The sequence below is a fragment of the Indicator indicator genome, chromosome 15 (assembly GCF_027791375.1).
Source record: "Indicator indicator isolate 239-I01 chromosome 15, UM_Iind_1.1, whole genome shotgun sequence".
NCBI classification, from domain to species: Eukaryota; Metazoa; Chordata; class Aves; order Piciformes; family Indicatoridae; genus Indicator; species Indicator indicator.
The window spans coordinates 8167272-8180435 of NC_072024.1; the positions used below are offsets into that span (position 1 = coordinate 8167272).

Sequence of the window (13164 nt, forward strand, 5' to 3'; positions counted from 1 at the left end):
TAAGTTTTTTGGGAACAGATCTCTTATTGTTTTAAACTCCGTTTTTCTTCGTGGAGAACTGGCTCAGATGGTCTATTTTTAACCACAGTAGTATTTGTTTAAATGAGATTTCCTGACAGAAAGTCCCCAAAGGTTTGGCATTCCCCACACCTAACCTGTGTCTAATTCCTTCGCTAACGCTGCCCCAGAGCTGCCGGAGGGGTTAGCGGCATTCCCAAGCAGGAAATGCCTCTTTGCTCTTTTACAGGGAGCAGAGTAAAAAGGTGGTTCATTGGAGGTAATCTTAATGGGATATAAACTCTCCAGCCTTCGGACGCAGGATCACACTGGGTCATTTCCCCTTCTCCACTTCAAACAGCAAAGTGCTTTAAGCCGTTCTGTCTCCGTTAGCGTGTTTGCCACATTCTTCAATGTGTCATGTGCTGCAAACTTCACGTGGGTTTCTGCTGAGGTTGATGCTTGATGGCATTTTGTAAACCTACCACATAAAGTAGAGGAGCCAAGTCTATCCCCGGTGCAACCCTATTTAGGCAACACATGCAGAATCAGTGTGGGCCAAAGTATTCCACTGCATTAAAAGGCGTTTTGCAGCCAGTGTAACTGGCTGCCTATGTACACAAGGGACTTCAGGCAGCACTGATTGGTGGGCTCAAATCATTTGTCTCCTTCAGAAATGTACTCCACCCAGATCAACTCTTGGCTCTTTGGCTCAATTCCAGAGAATTTTTTGGTTTTATGAAGGTGGGGCCAAACCCCAGCCTGCCTGCAAGTTCACAACCATCAGCTGAAAGAGGAAACTACAATTGAAATTGCGTCTTACTCCAGGCTTTTTCAAGGGCTTGTCTGGCTAAATAGAAGCATGGGGAGCTTACTGGGCAGCTGTGTAGCTTTTTGCAGACAAGGGCTAGGAACCCTATTTAGACAATGCTCATTGGCATTTATGAATCCATGTATATTAGTACTTTTATTCTGCACTATCTGTCAGCAAGATATCTAGGATTTTTGTATCTGCCTGTATTTAGCTCACATTGTTTTTGCTATACTAAATAACTGACATTTGCCACTTGAGTGACTCTACTTTTCACTGCTGTTTTTCTCTTAGGTTTAACATGCCACATGATGACAATCACAAGTGTAAAGAAGATGGAGGTAAAAATCAACAGCACGTCATGGCGCCAACACTGAACTTCTACACCAACCCCTGGATGTGGTCAAAATGCAGTAGGAAATACATCACTGAATTTCTGGAGTAAGGCTTTGCATATGGATTTGTTGGGCTGTTTTTTCATGTGCATGCTTCCCATGGGGTTCTTTGATTAATCTTAAGTCCTAACATGTAGCGTTCAGAGGAAATCAGAAGGTTTTGTCTGTGCACGCATCCTTTACATAGAGCAGGAATGTACCCCTGGCATCCAGTCTCTGCCAGTTTAGCCTCATGATAAGCTGGCAAGGACCAGCCTCTCTATGGGGATGAATAAGTCTTCCCCCATGGATATTGCTTTTAAGGAATGTATATTCTCCTTGAACCTGAAGAGTGAGTTTTCCAAGCCCTGTGGCCCAGATATGGAGCTGTGTTTTAGGAGGCAGATTGAATCTGCCTTTCTGCTTCACAGGTCAAGATAAAGCCCTGGCACTAGTCCATGGTGGGAACACTGTTCCAGGAGCCTGCGGGTCAGTTTGATGCACAGTGATCGCCCATTTTGCTGTGATGCCTTCCTATATGTTGTGATGGGGAACAGAATGAGAGCCATGATGATGTTCTGGCAAACCCAGGAGCTCGGTCCTTCAGACGGTTCTTCTGCAAATCAATGATTTTCTGTCTAACTGTGTACCAGCGCTTGCGCAGCAGCTAAATGTGGGTTGTGCACACTCAGAAATGCTTTTGCCAGGGTAGCTGATTGCACTGTGGTGGATGGTCATTAGCACAGCACAGGCATTGTGGTGGTGAATGGGTAATGCACCCTCCTGTGCTCCTGTGCTTGAGCCTGCAGTAGCTGTTATAGTGCTTGTTAAATATGGCAAATGTGGTGTGCATATGCCCTAAGGCTAGCTCAGGTAAACACCAATGGGTTCTGGTCTTGTCACCTCCTGTTTAAACACAGTTTTTCTGATTTCTGTTGTAGTACTGGTTATGGCGAATGTTTGCTTGATGAACCTTCATCAAGAACTTACACATTGCCTCAGCAGCTCCCAGGGCTGATTTATGACGTTAACAAACAGTGTGAGTTAATTTTTGGACCTGGATCTAAAGTGTGCCCGTATATGGTAAGTGGAATTTCACACCTTGGTTTTTCTTGTATTGCCAGACCAAAATAAGGCCTCATGGGGTTGGAGGAATGGGAGGCTCAAGAGCTATTGAATTACTGTCAAGCTTGTGAGTTAATGATAATTCCTAAAGGGATCATTTTATAAAGGATCATCTATCTGGTAAGGCACGTGGCATGTGTTTATTTAATATCTTTTAATATCTTTTCAATAACTTAAGCAGATGCAGTGTCGACGTCTTTGGTGCATTAACATCGATGGAGCACACAAAGGATGTCGCACCCAGCACACACCTTGGGCTGATGGGACAGAATGTGAGCCTGGAAAGGTCTGTAACACCCTCTGGTTCATGCCTCATAGCTACGTTTAATAGGGTTCAGGCTAATTGTAGCAGTCACAATCATTCCATCCTAATGGCCAGGTGTATGGGGCACAGCTTCAAACTAAAAGGATGGAAGCCTAAAGCAGCTCTGTATATTTTAAGCCTGGTGCTCGTGGGTCAGCTCTACCCCAGATAATGGGATTACAGTCAACTGCTTGGCATAATGTTGTTTAAAGTAGATATTCCTTCTGGAGTGCTTATTTTTCTAAATTAACGTCCTTGAGTGAACTCTAGAGAAAAACTTTTGCAAAGCTTCTCTAGGCTTTTATTAGAAATTTCCTGTGTGATGTGAGAAATTAGTAATTTTATGTAACATAAACTTGCCAACTGACTTCTCATCTTGACAACTTCAGAGTAAAACATAGAATGAGTTGACATTTTCTGTATGGAACATTTTTGGCAGTTAATTCACAGAAACTTCCAATTTCCATGTGCAGTATTAACTTTCAGCTAGCATTGTGCTTTCTAGAATAAGTATTCAGTTTTCAGTTGTCCAGATCTGGAGGAAAGTAGTTGAAGATTTTTCTTTTTCTTTTATTAAGCTACTGAAGCTTTTGAAGAAAAATGCTAACTAGTTTTTGTTATTTGTGCCTAAATAAAAATATTCTCCATCTGGATCTGGTGGGGAAAAAAAAAAAGTGTGATGTCCTTCTATGAGGTGTAGCTTTAAAAATTGCTTTCCTAACTATTAATGATCAACAAAGTTTCTTTAGAAAGAGTCTACATTTTAATTCATAATCTTTCAAATGTATTTTAAAAAAAAAATATGGATTTCAGATAAAATTTTCCATACAGACTCTGGATCTCCTTGGTAATTAGTCTTTTGTTGTACATGTCTGAAAAGTCCATTGTTCTGTGACACTTGACAATGGGCTTAATGTATTAATTTGCCTTCCTTTCTTAGAGAAAAGTGCAGTTGACACATTTCACATTTGGTTTTTTTTGTTGAAAGCATGCATTAGAGATCTGGTTGGAATTCCTATTCCTGTGCTACTTCTTGGAGCCAGTGGTGCACCAATATTTCCTGGATTTATGTAAAATGCCCCTTTCTGGAGACTCAGGATAAAGCTTAGGCATCTGTGGAGTCCCTGTGACTTGAGACTTTGTGTCTTCAGCTCCTCAGTTTGTAAGCTTGGGGTCTGCTTGCCATTGGAAACTCAGAAATAACTATTTTCTTGACATTCCAAAAATCTAGGCTGAAATTTTATTCTGACAAACCTGCCATTACCCTTGGATATGGCCAGAGTGATAAGCAAGTGACTGCAATGGAGCAGCTTAACACTTCCTCAGCTCCTCCATTATGCAAGAGACAACGTCCAGCTGCATGGCTCTTAATAAAGACTGTGTAAGCAAAAACTTTTCAGTCCACAAATTTAGACAATTTGACAAGTTTAGACAAATTAGGTACATGAGACCCAAACGTCTCAGCTGAGAGCAGCTTGACTCTTAAGCTAATGCAGTCCACCTGTGTTAGGACGTTTGACTGTATTCTCACAAAAAGGCATTACAGAGTATTTCTTGTATCTGTGTGTTGGTCTAAATCAAGCTGAAGGTTTGGATCATCATAAGCTTTTTCTCCTCCTCAGTGTTTACTTGGGCTTTTAAAGTGTTGAGGTGTGAGACTGGAGTGCTTTCCATTGGAATAAACCACTATTTTGGTACTCTGCTGTGGCCAGAAGCCCCACCAAACTGCTGCTTGCTGAATAATGCTGTGCCTCATGTCTGCATGCTTAAAGCCTGTGATACATAGGTTGGCAGATGGAGAGAATACCATTCTATTTTTGATGGAGATATCTTTGGAAAGGAGGGAGCCTGAATAGCTAAAAAAAAATAGGTAAAACTACTAGGATGTAGATTTAACCAGGCTCTAAATTTATTCTTAAACCAACATGGGAGTATTAGCTTGTGCACATTTTGCATGTGAGGACACTGAATCTGATATCATCACATCAAGTAATAAACCCAGCCCAGAGTTTGGCCTTTGCTGGGTGAGCACCAGTTGTCATGGTTCACATCGTTTCACAGCACCAGTGTGTTGTCAGGTGGAAAAAAAAAATCACTGAAAGAAAAGAAAGAGTGTGGTAAACCCAGGCCTCTATCTCTTGTGGTTTTCAGGGTTGTTAAAGAATAGTTAAAGAAGAGTAGCCGAATAGTAATCATTTCTTTCTCCTGCCCTATGGCAGCAGGTAGCGTATCTGTTATGCATGCATGAAGCTTCACAGCACTTGTCTGCCCCCTGCTAATCTATTCAGCTAAAGTCAGCCCAAGGATGGGAGCTGGATTTGGTGAATTATCTGGGACTCCAGTGGCAAGACAAAGGAAAGGAAAGTCTGTTGTAGTGTCTCCCGTCCCTTCCATTGCTCTCCTCCTCAACCGTGTATCTAAGTGATTTTGAATTTGCTCCAGACAAAAACTCTTTTATTTTCTTCAGTTCTCTAATCTGTATGCTCATAGGAAGGAGAACCCTGGCAGGCTGTTTAGTTTTTCTCTTGTAACTCAACACAGAAATTATTTTTAAAATGCAAAGGCACAAAGGTTGCACAGCCAGGCTTTTCACAGTGCAGTTCCAAGAAACATTATTGCCTTTCCATAGGACAATCTTGCTGTCTGTTTAAAACAGCTGCTTCCACCTTCACCCTTAAATTACCATTAACTCCAAACCCCCAGTTTTTAATGAAATTAGGGGATATAGGTGATTTCCTGGTTAATTCTCAACCATCAGATGGGAGACATACAGGTCATGTCACGGTCTGTTAGCTGTGTATATTCACTAGTTAGCTATTCAGTCGTCTTTCTCTGGGTCAGTGGTGCCAAGCATGGCTGTGGTTATATATTTAGCTGTGAGCATCAACACTGCTGCAAGACCTTCTCCGCTGGGACTGCACTCTTGGATTGGTGTCATGGATTTTTGTCTGTTGATAATAGCTGTCAGACCTCTTTGTCCCTGTGCTGGCCTGGCAGAGGGGTGCTCATCCTGCAAGTTTTTCAACCCTCTAAATGCCAGGAGGAGTTGTGCATCATGAGGATTTGTCCTGCAGCAAAGAAACAGGCATTTCAACTCATTTTGTTCCTGCCTTTTGCTGTAGCAGACATTTTCCAGCCAGTTTCTGTCTGGGGAATCAAACCTTCAGATGAAAGTAAATCCAAGGCATGTTGCAGCCTAGAGACCAGGCACAGCTCTGAGCAAACACTGCATTCAGGGTCCACACTACAAGTTGTTCAGCTGTGCTGCAAACCATGCCCATAGACAAATGTACCTTTGGTCAGCTTTCTTCATCAGCAGAGCAGCATGGCAAGGTAACCATTGTGGGCAACAGGTATTAAAATGCTGCAGAGCCAGTGGCTCATGGGCTGGGTGCACAACCCCCATGATAGCTTGGGTTTGCTCTCTTTTCATAGCTAGCTTTCTCTGAGGTGGTTTGTAAAGGATGTCTAAAAAGGGGGGAGAACTCTTGATGTGTCTTGACACAACCTTGTTCTGCTGTTACTAAAAGGGCTGGAAAAATGTGTTACATGAGTAAATTCAACCCCATTCCCATAAAGATGTTTATCTGACTATAGAGTATCTGATGTGAAGAAATATTGCAAGGGAATATTTTAGTGATGCATTGTATGTTTTCTTTTTTAAGTCCTTAACCTCTTTTAATCTGTGGGCAATCAGCAATGTTTGGCTATCCTACAGTGGCAAAGATTTAGGCATCTGCCAGCAGATGAGTGTGTCTCTGGGTTTAAATCTGCTTTAGCAAGCCACTGTTCAGTGAGAAGGAAGCCTTGCTCTCACGAGTCTTGTGGACACTTTCTCCATGCACTCTGATGGGGCCAGAAGGTGACTTCCCCTGATCTCACCTCTCCAGAAGTCCATGTATTGAACTAGCAAACATACCACAAAGGGACATCATTTAATGAAAATGTCCTGTCCATGAAAACGGAGCCCAGGGGCTTGCCAAGATAATTTAAGTCAGTTTTCCAAACAAAAGAAAACAAGAGTTACAGCTGGAAAACAAAAGTGTATTCCAGGCCTTGGCAAGCTTCATGTTATGACTGAGTGAAAAAAAAATACTTTGGACTGAGGAATTAATTTTTCTATTTTATTTGCTCTTTGAATTTGAAAGTTTCCCTTCCTGCTTTGTACAGCTGTGGGGAGGTTTGAGATTTCCCTGTTTTTTCCCCTACTGTCTGTCTCCTCCTGTGACATGGTATGGTTCCTGCTGCTCTCCAGGAAATCAGATAAGCAGCTTTTTGAAAAGCCAGTGCCATGACCATTGCTGTGCTGTTTGGCACCAGTAAATGGGAAATATTTGATGGTTGCTCTTGTCCTCAAATCATCTTCCATGAATCACTCCCATAGGCTCTGCAGCTTGCCTTCAATTCTTCATTTAAGGGTACAGAGAGATGAAAAATATAGGGGTGACAGACTAAAAGTGATGAAGTCAAGTTTTATTTAATTGCAAAATCTTTGCTGCATTTTGTGTGTGCTTGAGAAATAAGTAAGCGTGGGTATTGGTGTCTGGGCTGGTCACCAGTGGTCAGCTCGTAATGCAAAAGCAACACAGACCCACCTCTTCCCATCTCTCTCCTTCATGTGCAGCACTGCAGGTTTGGGATGTGTGTGCCCAAAGAGAGAGAGGCACCCGTGATAGATGGAGCATGGGGCACCTGGAGCCCTTTTGGGACCTGCTCGAGAACCTGTGGTGGTGGCATAAAGACGGCGATACGGGAGTGCAACAGGCCTGAGTAAGTGTGTGGAGGGGAAGTGCCAGTGGATGAAATGGGAAAAAGCAACTGGGTTGCCCAAATGGGCTGAAATCCCCTTTGACTATCCCTAGTCCACATGTGCCCAGGGAACCAGTGGCTTTGCCTGGCACAGGTGAGGCAGCACAAGAATCCAGGAGGAGCCAGTCCCATGTTTGATCTGTGGGTAATGTGCATTTAAAAGGGATCTCTTCTATGGAGAGAAAAGGAAAAAGCTAACATCTGTATGGACTTATTGTCTCCTGTTTTCCTGGGGAGGCACAACTGTAGTCCCACTTCCAAAGGTGCTTTTCTTCCTCCAAAGTTGTGGATCAGAAAGGAGGGAGAAGGGAAGGAGACGTGGTTTTGTCTGTTTTCCACCATTTCACCCCTGCTTTGGTTGCTTTTGTAACTGTTCCTACAGGCCAGATCCCTTTTACAGTTTTCTACCACTTTACTCCTGCTTTGGCTGGTTTTACAGCTTTTGGCTGCTTATGCAGCTGATCCTTTGTACAGTTACATGTGAGCTGGTGCAGACTAGCTAAACCTCAGCAGAAATCTGTGCTCCATTAAAAAGTGGCATTCAGAAATGTTTGCCATCAGCCTGGAATGTAAATTCCTGCACCCTTTGAAATGGCAGTGAATTTTGCTGCGGGCTGCAAGAAGACAAATGTGTGGCCAGCAAAATATTAGTAATAGGTTGAGCAACTGGTATGAAAACCGCCTGTCTACATAAATTGTGAATTGTGCTGGTTTCTGTTTAACTGCTTCTCTTCAGCCTGTGAGAGAAAGAAGGGATGGGCAGGATGCTTTCAGGGATCTAATTTGAGACTAAGATGTGTAGAGGAGAAGGGTCTGCAGAGCAGGTTGGACCAAAGGGCCTTAAAAAGATTGAGCAGTCTCGTTCTGCTTTCTTATTGTTGGTCTTGGACATCTCATTACCAAGCAAATTGTCATGAGTGATGTGCCAGTGCCACTTTTGTTACTGCTAATGAAGAAGGGAGAGCTTGTACTGCAGCACCAGTGGTGAAGTGACAGGAGAAGCTGTCTCAGCACGGCTGGACAAGTGTTGAAAGAGAAGGTTGAGACTTAAGGGAGTAGGACACCACCACATTAATTAATGTGATGCTGAAAAACACAAGCACCTGTTCTCATCTTGCTGTGCTGAGTCAGCACACACCATATGGTCTTCCAGTAGCCATAGAGAGACACACAAAAAATGTCTTTCCTTGTGCAAAAATAGCTATGCTGCCAAACCTTTGGATGCTGTCAGTATTCCCATCTTCTGGAGAGACATCTGTTTGGACTGGTATCTTTTTGTGATAAAAAAATCTCCTTTATCCTAAGGGCTATCCAATGGATTTTTAAATTCCATCTTCTCTTATAGCTTGTGTTTTGTATCTTGGTGTTCCATGAGGCCTATTGCTTTGGCTGGGATTTGCAAAAGCACCTAAGTACACTCAGCATCAAGCTGCTTGTGAAATCCCCTGTGCTTATCATTAATAGTGGTTATTTTCCAGGCCCCCTTTCAAGAGTCATGTGGCTGGTACTGGCCTCTTCACCAACCCCTTGCAAAGTCTCTGCAAGGAGTCATCTGCCCTAGCACAATACACAGAGCTTTACACTAGCTCTGTGATTTTTGTCCCTGTAATTTGACATCGTTGCCTAGGCTTCTGCTGCCTACATACCTGTTATCATGGGGCTGCTGAGATGATGAAAGTTAATGGGGCATTGCTGGGTACTTTCAAAGGACTTCAAAAATATACAGGGTTTCTCTTCTGCTTTAGAAGGCAGCAAAACCAACCCCGATATCTTGAGTAAGGTCTAAAATAGTTATTAGTAAGTCTTTTATATTCAAAGATGCTTTAGATATGATGCTTTAGATTCAAAGATGCATTAGATACTCATTTTTCATATTCAAAGATGCCTTAGCTTTTTAAAGCTTTTTCTGTACATAAGGATCTGGGGTAGATTCTTGCATCTGATAAAATATTGTGTTAAAAGAGCTGTAAGCCTCTGAAATGGCAGCAGGCTGTGTTTTGACACTGAAGGAATGTAGTAGCTAACCAGACCAGACTCTTCCCATCAAGACTGCCCTCTTGGGAGCTGGAGGCTGGCTAATACAATCAAAGCCCATGGCTGCAACACATCACATGGAAGGTCTGTGGTGCAAGCCCTGGTTTTTAAAGCAAGGCATAGTTGCAGAATTGTGGGGAAAAGGCATATTTCATAACATGTCAATATTGGGAGCCCTAGTTTTGGGAATGGCTTTCTGAATGGGGCAGCGTAAGCCTGGGTGTAAGTCTTATCACATCTGTGTCTTTTAGTCCATTACAGAAGTAACCACCTGTGCTGAAAGCTGTCTGAGCTGGCATGTAAACACATCTATAGATAACTGTGCTGCCCAATTCCCTGTGCCCAGGGCTTCCTGAGGTGCTGTAGAGGAGATCTCAAACTGATCTGTGTGTGCTAGAGCTTCACAGATTTTTCTGCAGTCAGGAAGCACAGGCAGACATGCAAATGAACATGCATGTCCCACAGTCAATTCTCAAGGGGCCTTTTGTTTTGGCAGTCTGAGTGTCCCAGGCAGAGCTGCTCCCTGTGAGGCTGAGCATGTGTAAAGCATCCTCTGAACAACACTTGGTCAAATGCCTGTGCCTGGTGCTCCTGGGCTGCTGAAAGTTGGGTGCTGCCTCAAGGTTTGTGAACAAAAATGCTTGGAGTTAGTAACTGCAGATGATGCACTAGCCATTGTATATTAAAGACCTGTTGAGGTGGGAATGGGTATGAGACCCTGCTGCCCCCAGACCTGTCTGCGGTGCCATGACAATTACTGGTGTACTGGGAAGAGCACAGCAAAGCTGGGGTGTGTGCAGGAGCTTGTGAGGGGAGCGATGCTTAGAAGGAAAGCAAGTCCACAGCTGCTGTTAAATGATCAAATAGATGATTCAGGGAGAAGCGAAATCAAGGCAGAACAAGCAGGTTTCTAGACATGCACTGCTTTCCCTTCCATCTCCATGGAACATTGATGGGTATCCATAAAAATGTTATGCAGTGGGAAGTATCCTGTATTTCTTTGTGACATTGAAAATCAATATTAAATGAGGCTGACTGATTTGTCGGGGTCAGCGTTTTCTGTTTACTCAGACTCTGTGAAAAGCAATGCTGGTTTAAAAACACCCTAAAAGTGTCAGGGTGGGTTAGGGGCTGTCAGAAGTATATTTGGTGCTTCAGCACCAAACACTAAGCATGGGGAGATTTACTACCACTGTTACGAAGCTGACAGTTTGGAACATGATGGCAAGTTTTAGCATCCTTCAGTTTGTGGTATGGCCTTGTGTTCAATGCTATCTCAATTTCACAGGTCATGTCTGGAGAAAAGGAAACTAGCTGGTAGCTTGAGATCTTAGGATTTTTTTAGACATAGCCATTAAAAAAAATAAAAAGGCTCCTGTATGTTCTTCTTAACTCAATATTTAAAAGCCTAATTTTAACTAAATGGAAGTCCCTTGGAAGCAGTGTGGTTACCTTAAAAATGTTGTAGTTGCAAATTTTTTAAATAAATGCCTTGTTAGAGGTTTGTGTAATTTATAGCCTTTGTCAAACTGCAGCAGTCCTGCTTGCAGTATAAATGTTTTTGAAGTGAAAAAGATGAATCCTGTTAACTCCCCAAGAAAGATTCAGACTTACCAAGACTGGAGTGTGCTGCTGCCACAGCTAAGATGCTTCCTCATGTACTGTGTAGTAAGATGGTCAAGATGTCCCTTTGTAGCTGGAGAAAGATAATTTGCCTGCATGACAATAGAATCATAGAATTGTTTTGGTGGTAAGAGACTTTCAGATTATCAAGTCCAGCTGGTAACCAGAACTACCAGCCCACCACAAAACCATGTCCCTCAGCTCCACCTCTATGTATCTTTTCAGTATCTCCACAGAGATATAAACATCTCCAGTGGTGACTCTCCCACTTCCCTGGGTGGCATGTTCCAGTGCTTCACAACCATTTCTGTGAATAATGTTTTCCTAATATCCAACTGTTTTCCTAATATCCAACCTAAATCTACTCTGATGCAACTTGAGGCCATTTCCTTTCATTTTGTCACTTGATACTAGGAAGAAGAGACCAACCCCCACCTCACTACAACTTCCTTTCAGGTAGTTGTAAAGAGCAAGAAGGTGTCCCTTCAGCATCCTCTTCTTCAGACTAAACAACCCCTGTTTCTTGAGCTGCTCCTCATGAGACTTGTTCTCCAGACCCTTCAGGAACTTCATTGCCCTTCTCTGGGCACACTCCAGTGCCTCAATGTCCTTCTTGTAGTGAGTGGCACAAAACTGAACCGAAGTATGGCCTCACCAGTTTGAATTACAAGGGCATGATCACTGCTTTAGTCCTGCTGGCCACACGATTTTGATACAGGCCAGGATGCTGTTGGCCTTCTTGGCCACCTGAGCACACTGCTGGCTCATGTTCAGCTGGCTTTCAACTAACACCCCCAGGCCCTTTTCTGCCAGCAGCTTTCCAACCACTCTGACCCAAGCCTGTAGTGTGTTGCATAGGGTTATTGTGGCCCAGCTTCAGGTCCCAGCACTTGGCCTTGTTGAACCTCATCTCATTTGCCTTGGCCCATCAATCCAGACTTTCCAGATCTCTCTGCAGAGCCTCCCTAACCTCAAGCACGTCAACACTCTCCCCTAACTTGGAAGTCTGCCAACTTACTGAAGGTACTAGTCTGCATAATGGACTCCATTGGTGGGAAGCCTCCATCAACTGCCACTGTGCCTGCAACTGAGCACTGTGCCACAGGGGCTGCTCTGCTTTGTTAGCTTTGCAACAATCCCAGGTGTAATAGTTAATTTATTTCAAATTGTTTGTCCTACCAAGGTGTCGAATAGACTAAACTGATAGAAACCAGGTTTAAACTTGCTCTGCTAGGAGCTGGTGTGATATCAGCCTGTAAACAGGAGCCTGCACTGGGTACTGTGTGGTTGCTTGGGCTTTTTATCACTGGTGCTTGATTGATTGCAAGCAGCAGAAACCTTTGCAAATGACACATGCATGTTTTCCAGCTGGCATGTGAAAGCTGTCCTCAGAGCAGTTAGAGCTGATGTTACCAGCTATTGCTCCAGGCTGTGCCTAAAGACAAATCATATCCTTCAGCATTTAGGGTAGGACTTGAGGGACCTGCAGCACAGCAATGTGTATCTTGGTGAAGAGAGGATGCTAGCAGAAAAAAAATCCCATGCGTGTAGCTGGTGGTGCTCTGCATCTCTCCTTTGGCTGCTGGAGGAGGCAATTCCTTCTGCCAAACCTGTGAGCATCTCTAACATGATGCTGATTGGATAGTGAGAAGCCTGCCTACCCTTCCCTGCTTTTTGCAAGTTATCTTTTGGCAGGTGCAAGCTGTTATGTGCCTCTCTCACCATTTATTTCACAGGAACTCTGCTACTTGAATCAGAAATAGTTTTCAAAAGTAAAAGTGAATAATTATTTGTGGGAGAAAAGACACATATGGGCTTCCTAGGTGGTTGAGGTGCAGAGATGCAAAAAAAATGGTGTTCAGCTGTGGGAACTTGTTGACTCACTATGTGTGGAGACCCTCACACATGTGCAGGGAGGTTCTGTCTTTGTTATGCTAGGAGACCCTGGCTGCATGCAATGTGGATAGCTTATGGTGGGCATCTCTGTGCTAAGGGAAGTCTCCAAATGTGCAAACCAGCTTCCTTCCCAAGAAGGCTCAAAAGGAAGATGCACTTTGCCAACATCTCTGGGGCACACGTAGACATCA

The 13164-nt window shown here is 43.5% G+C and overlaps 1 protein-coding gene across 1 annotated transcript in view; it reads left to right on the plus strand.

The window, feature by feature from the left end:
- The window catches only part of ADAMTS9 (ADAM metallopeptidase with thrombospondin type 1 motif 9), an 86425-nt gene that overhangs the window by 18249 nt on the left and 55012 nt on the right, over positions 1 to 13164 (plus strand). Inside the window, exons 9-12 of the mRNA XM_054387634.1 lie at positions 1103 to 1249; positions 2124 to 2265; positions 2486 to 2593; positions 7236 to 7381. Of these exons, the coding sequence (XP_054243609.1) occupies positions 1103 to 1249; positions 2124 to 2265; positions 2486 to 2593; positions 7236 to 7381 (543 nt within the window). The remainder of the gene's footprint in view (positions 1 to 1102; positions 1250 to 2123; positions 2266 to 2485; positions 2594 to 7235; positions 7382 to 13164) is intronic.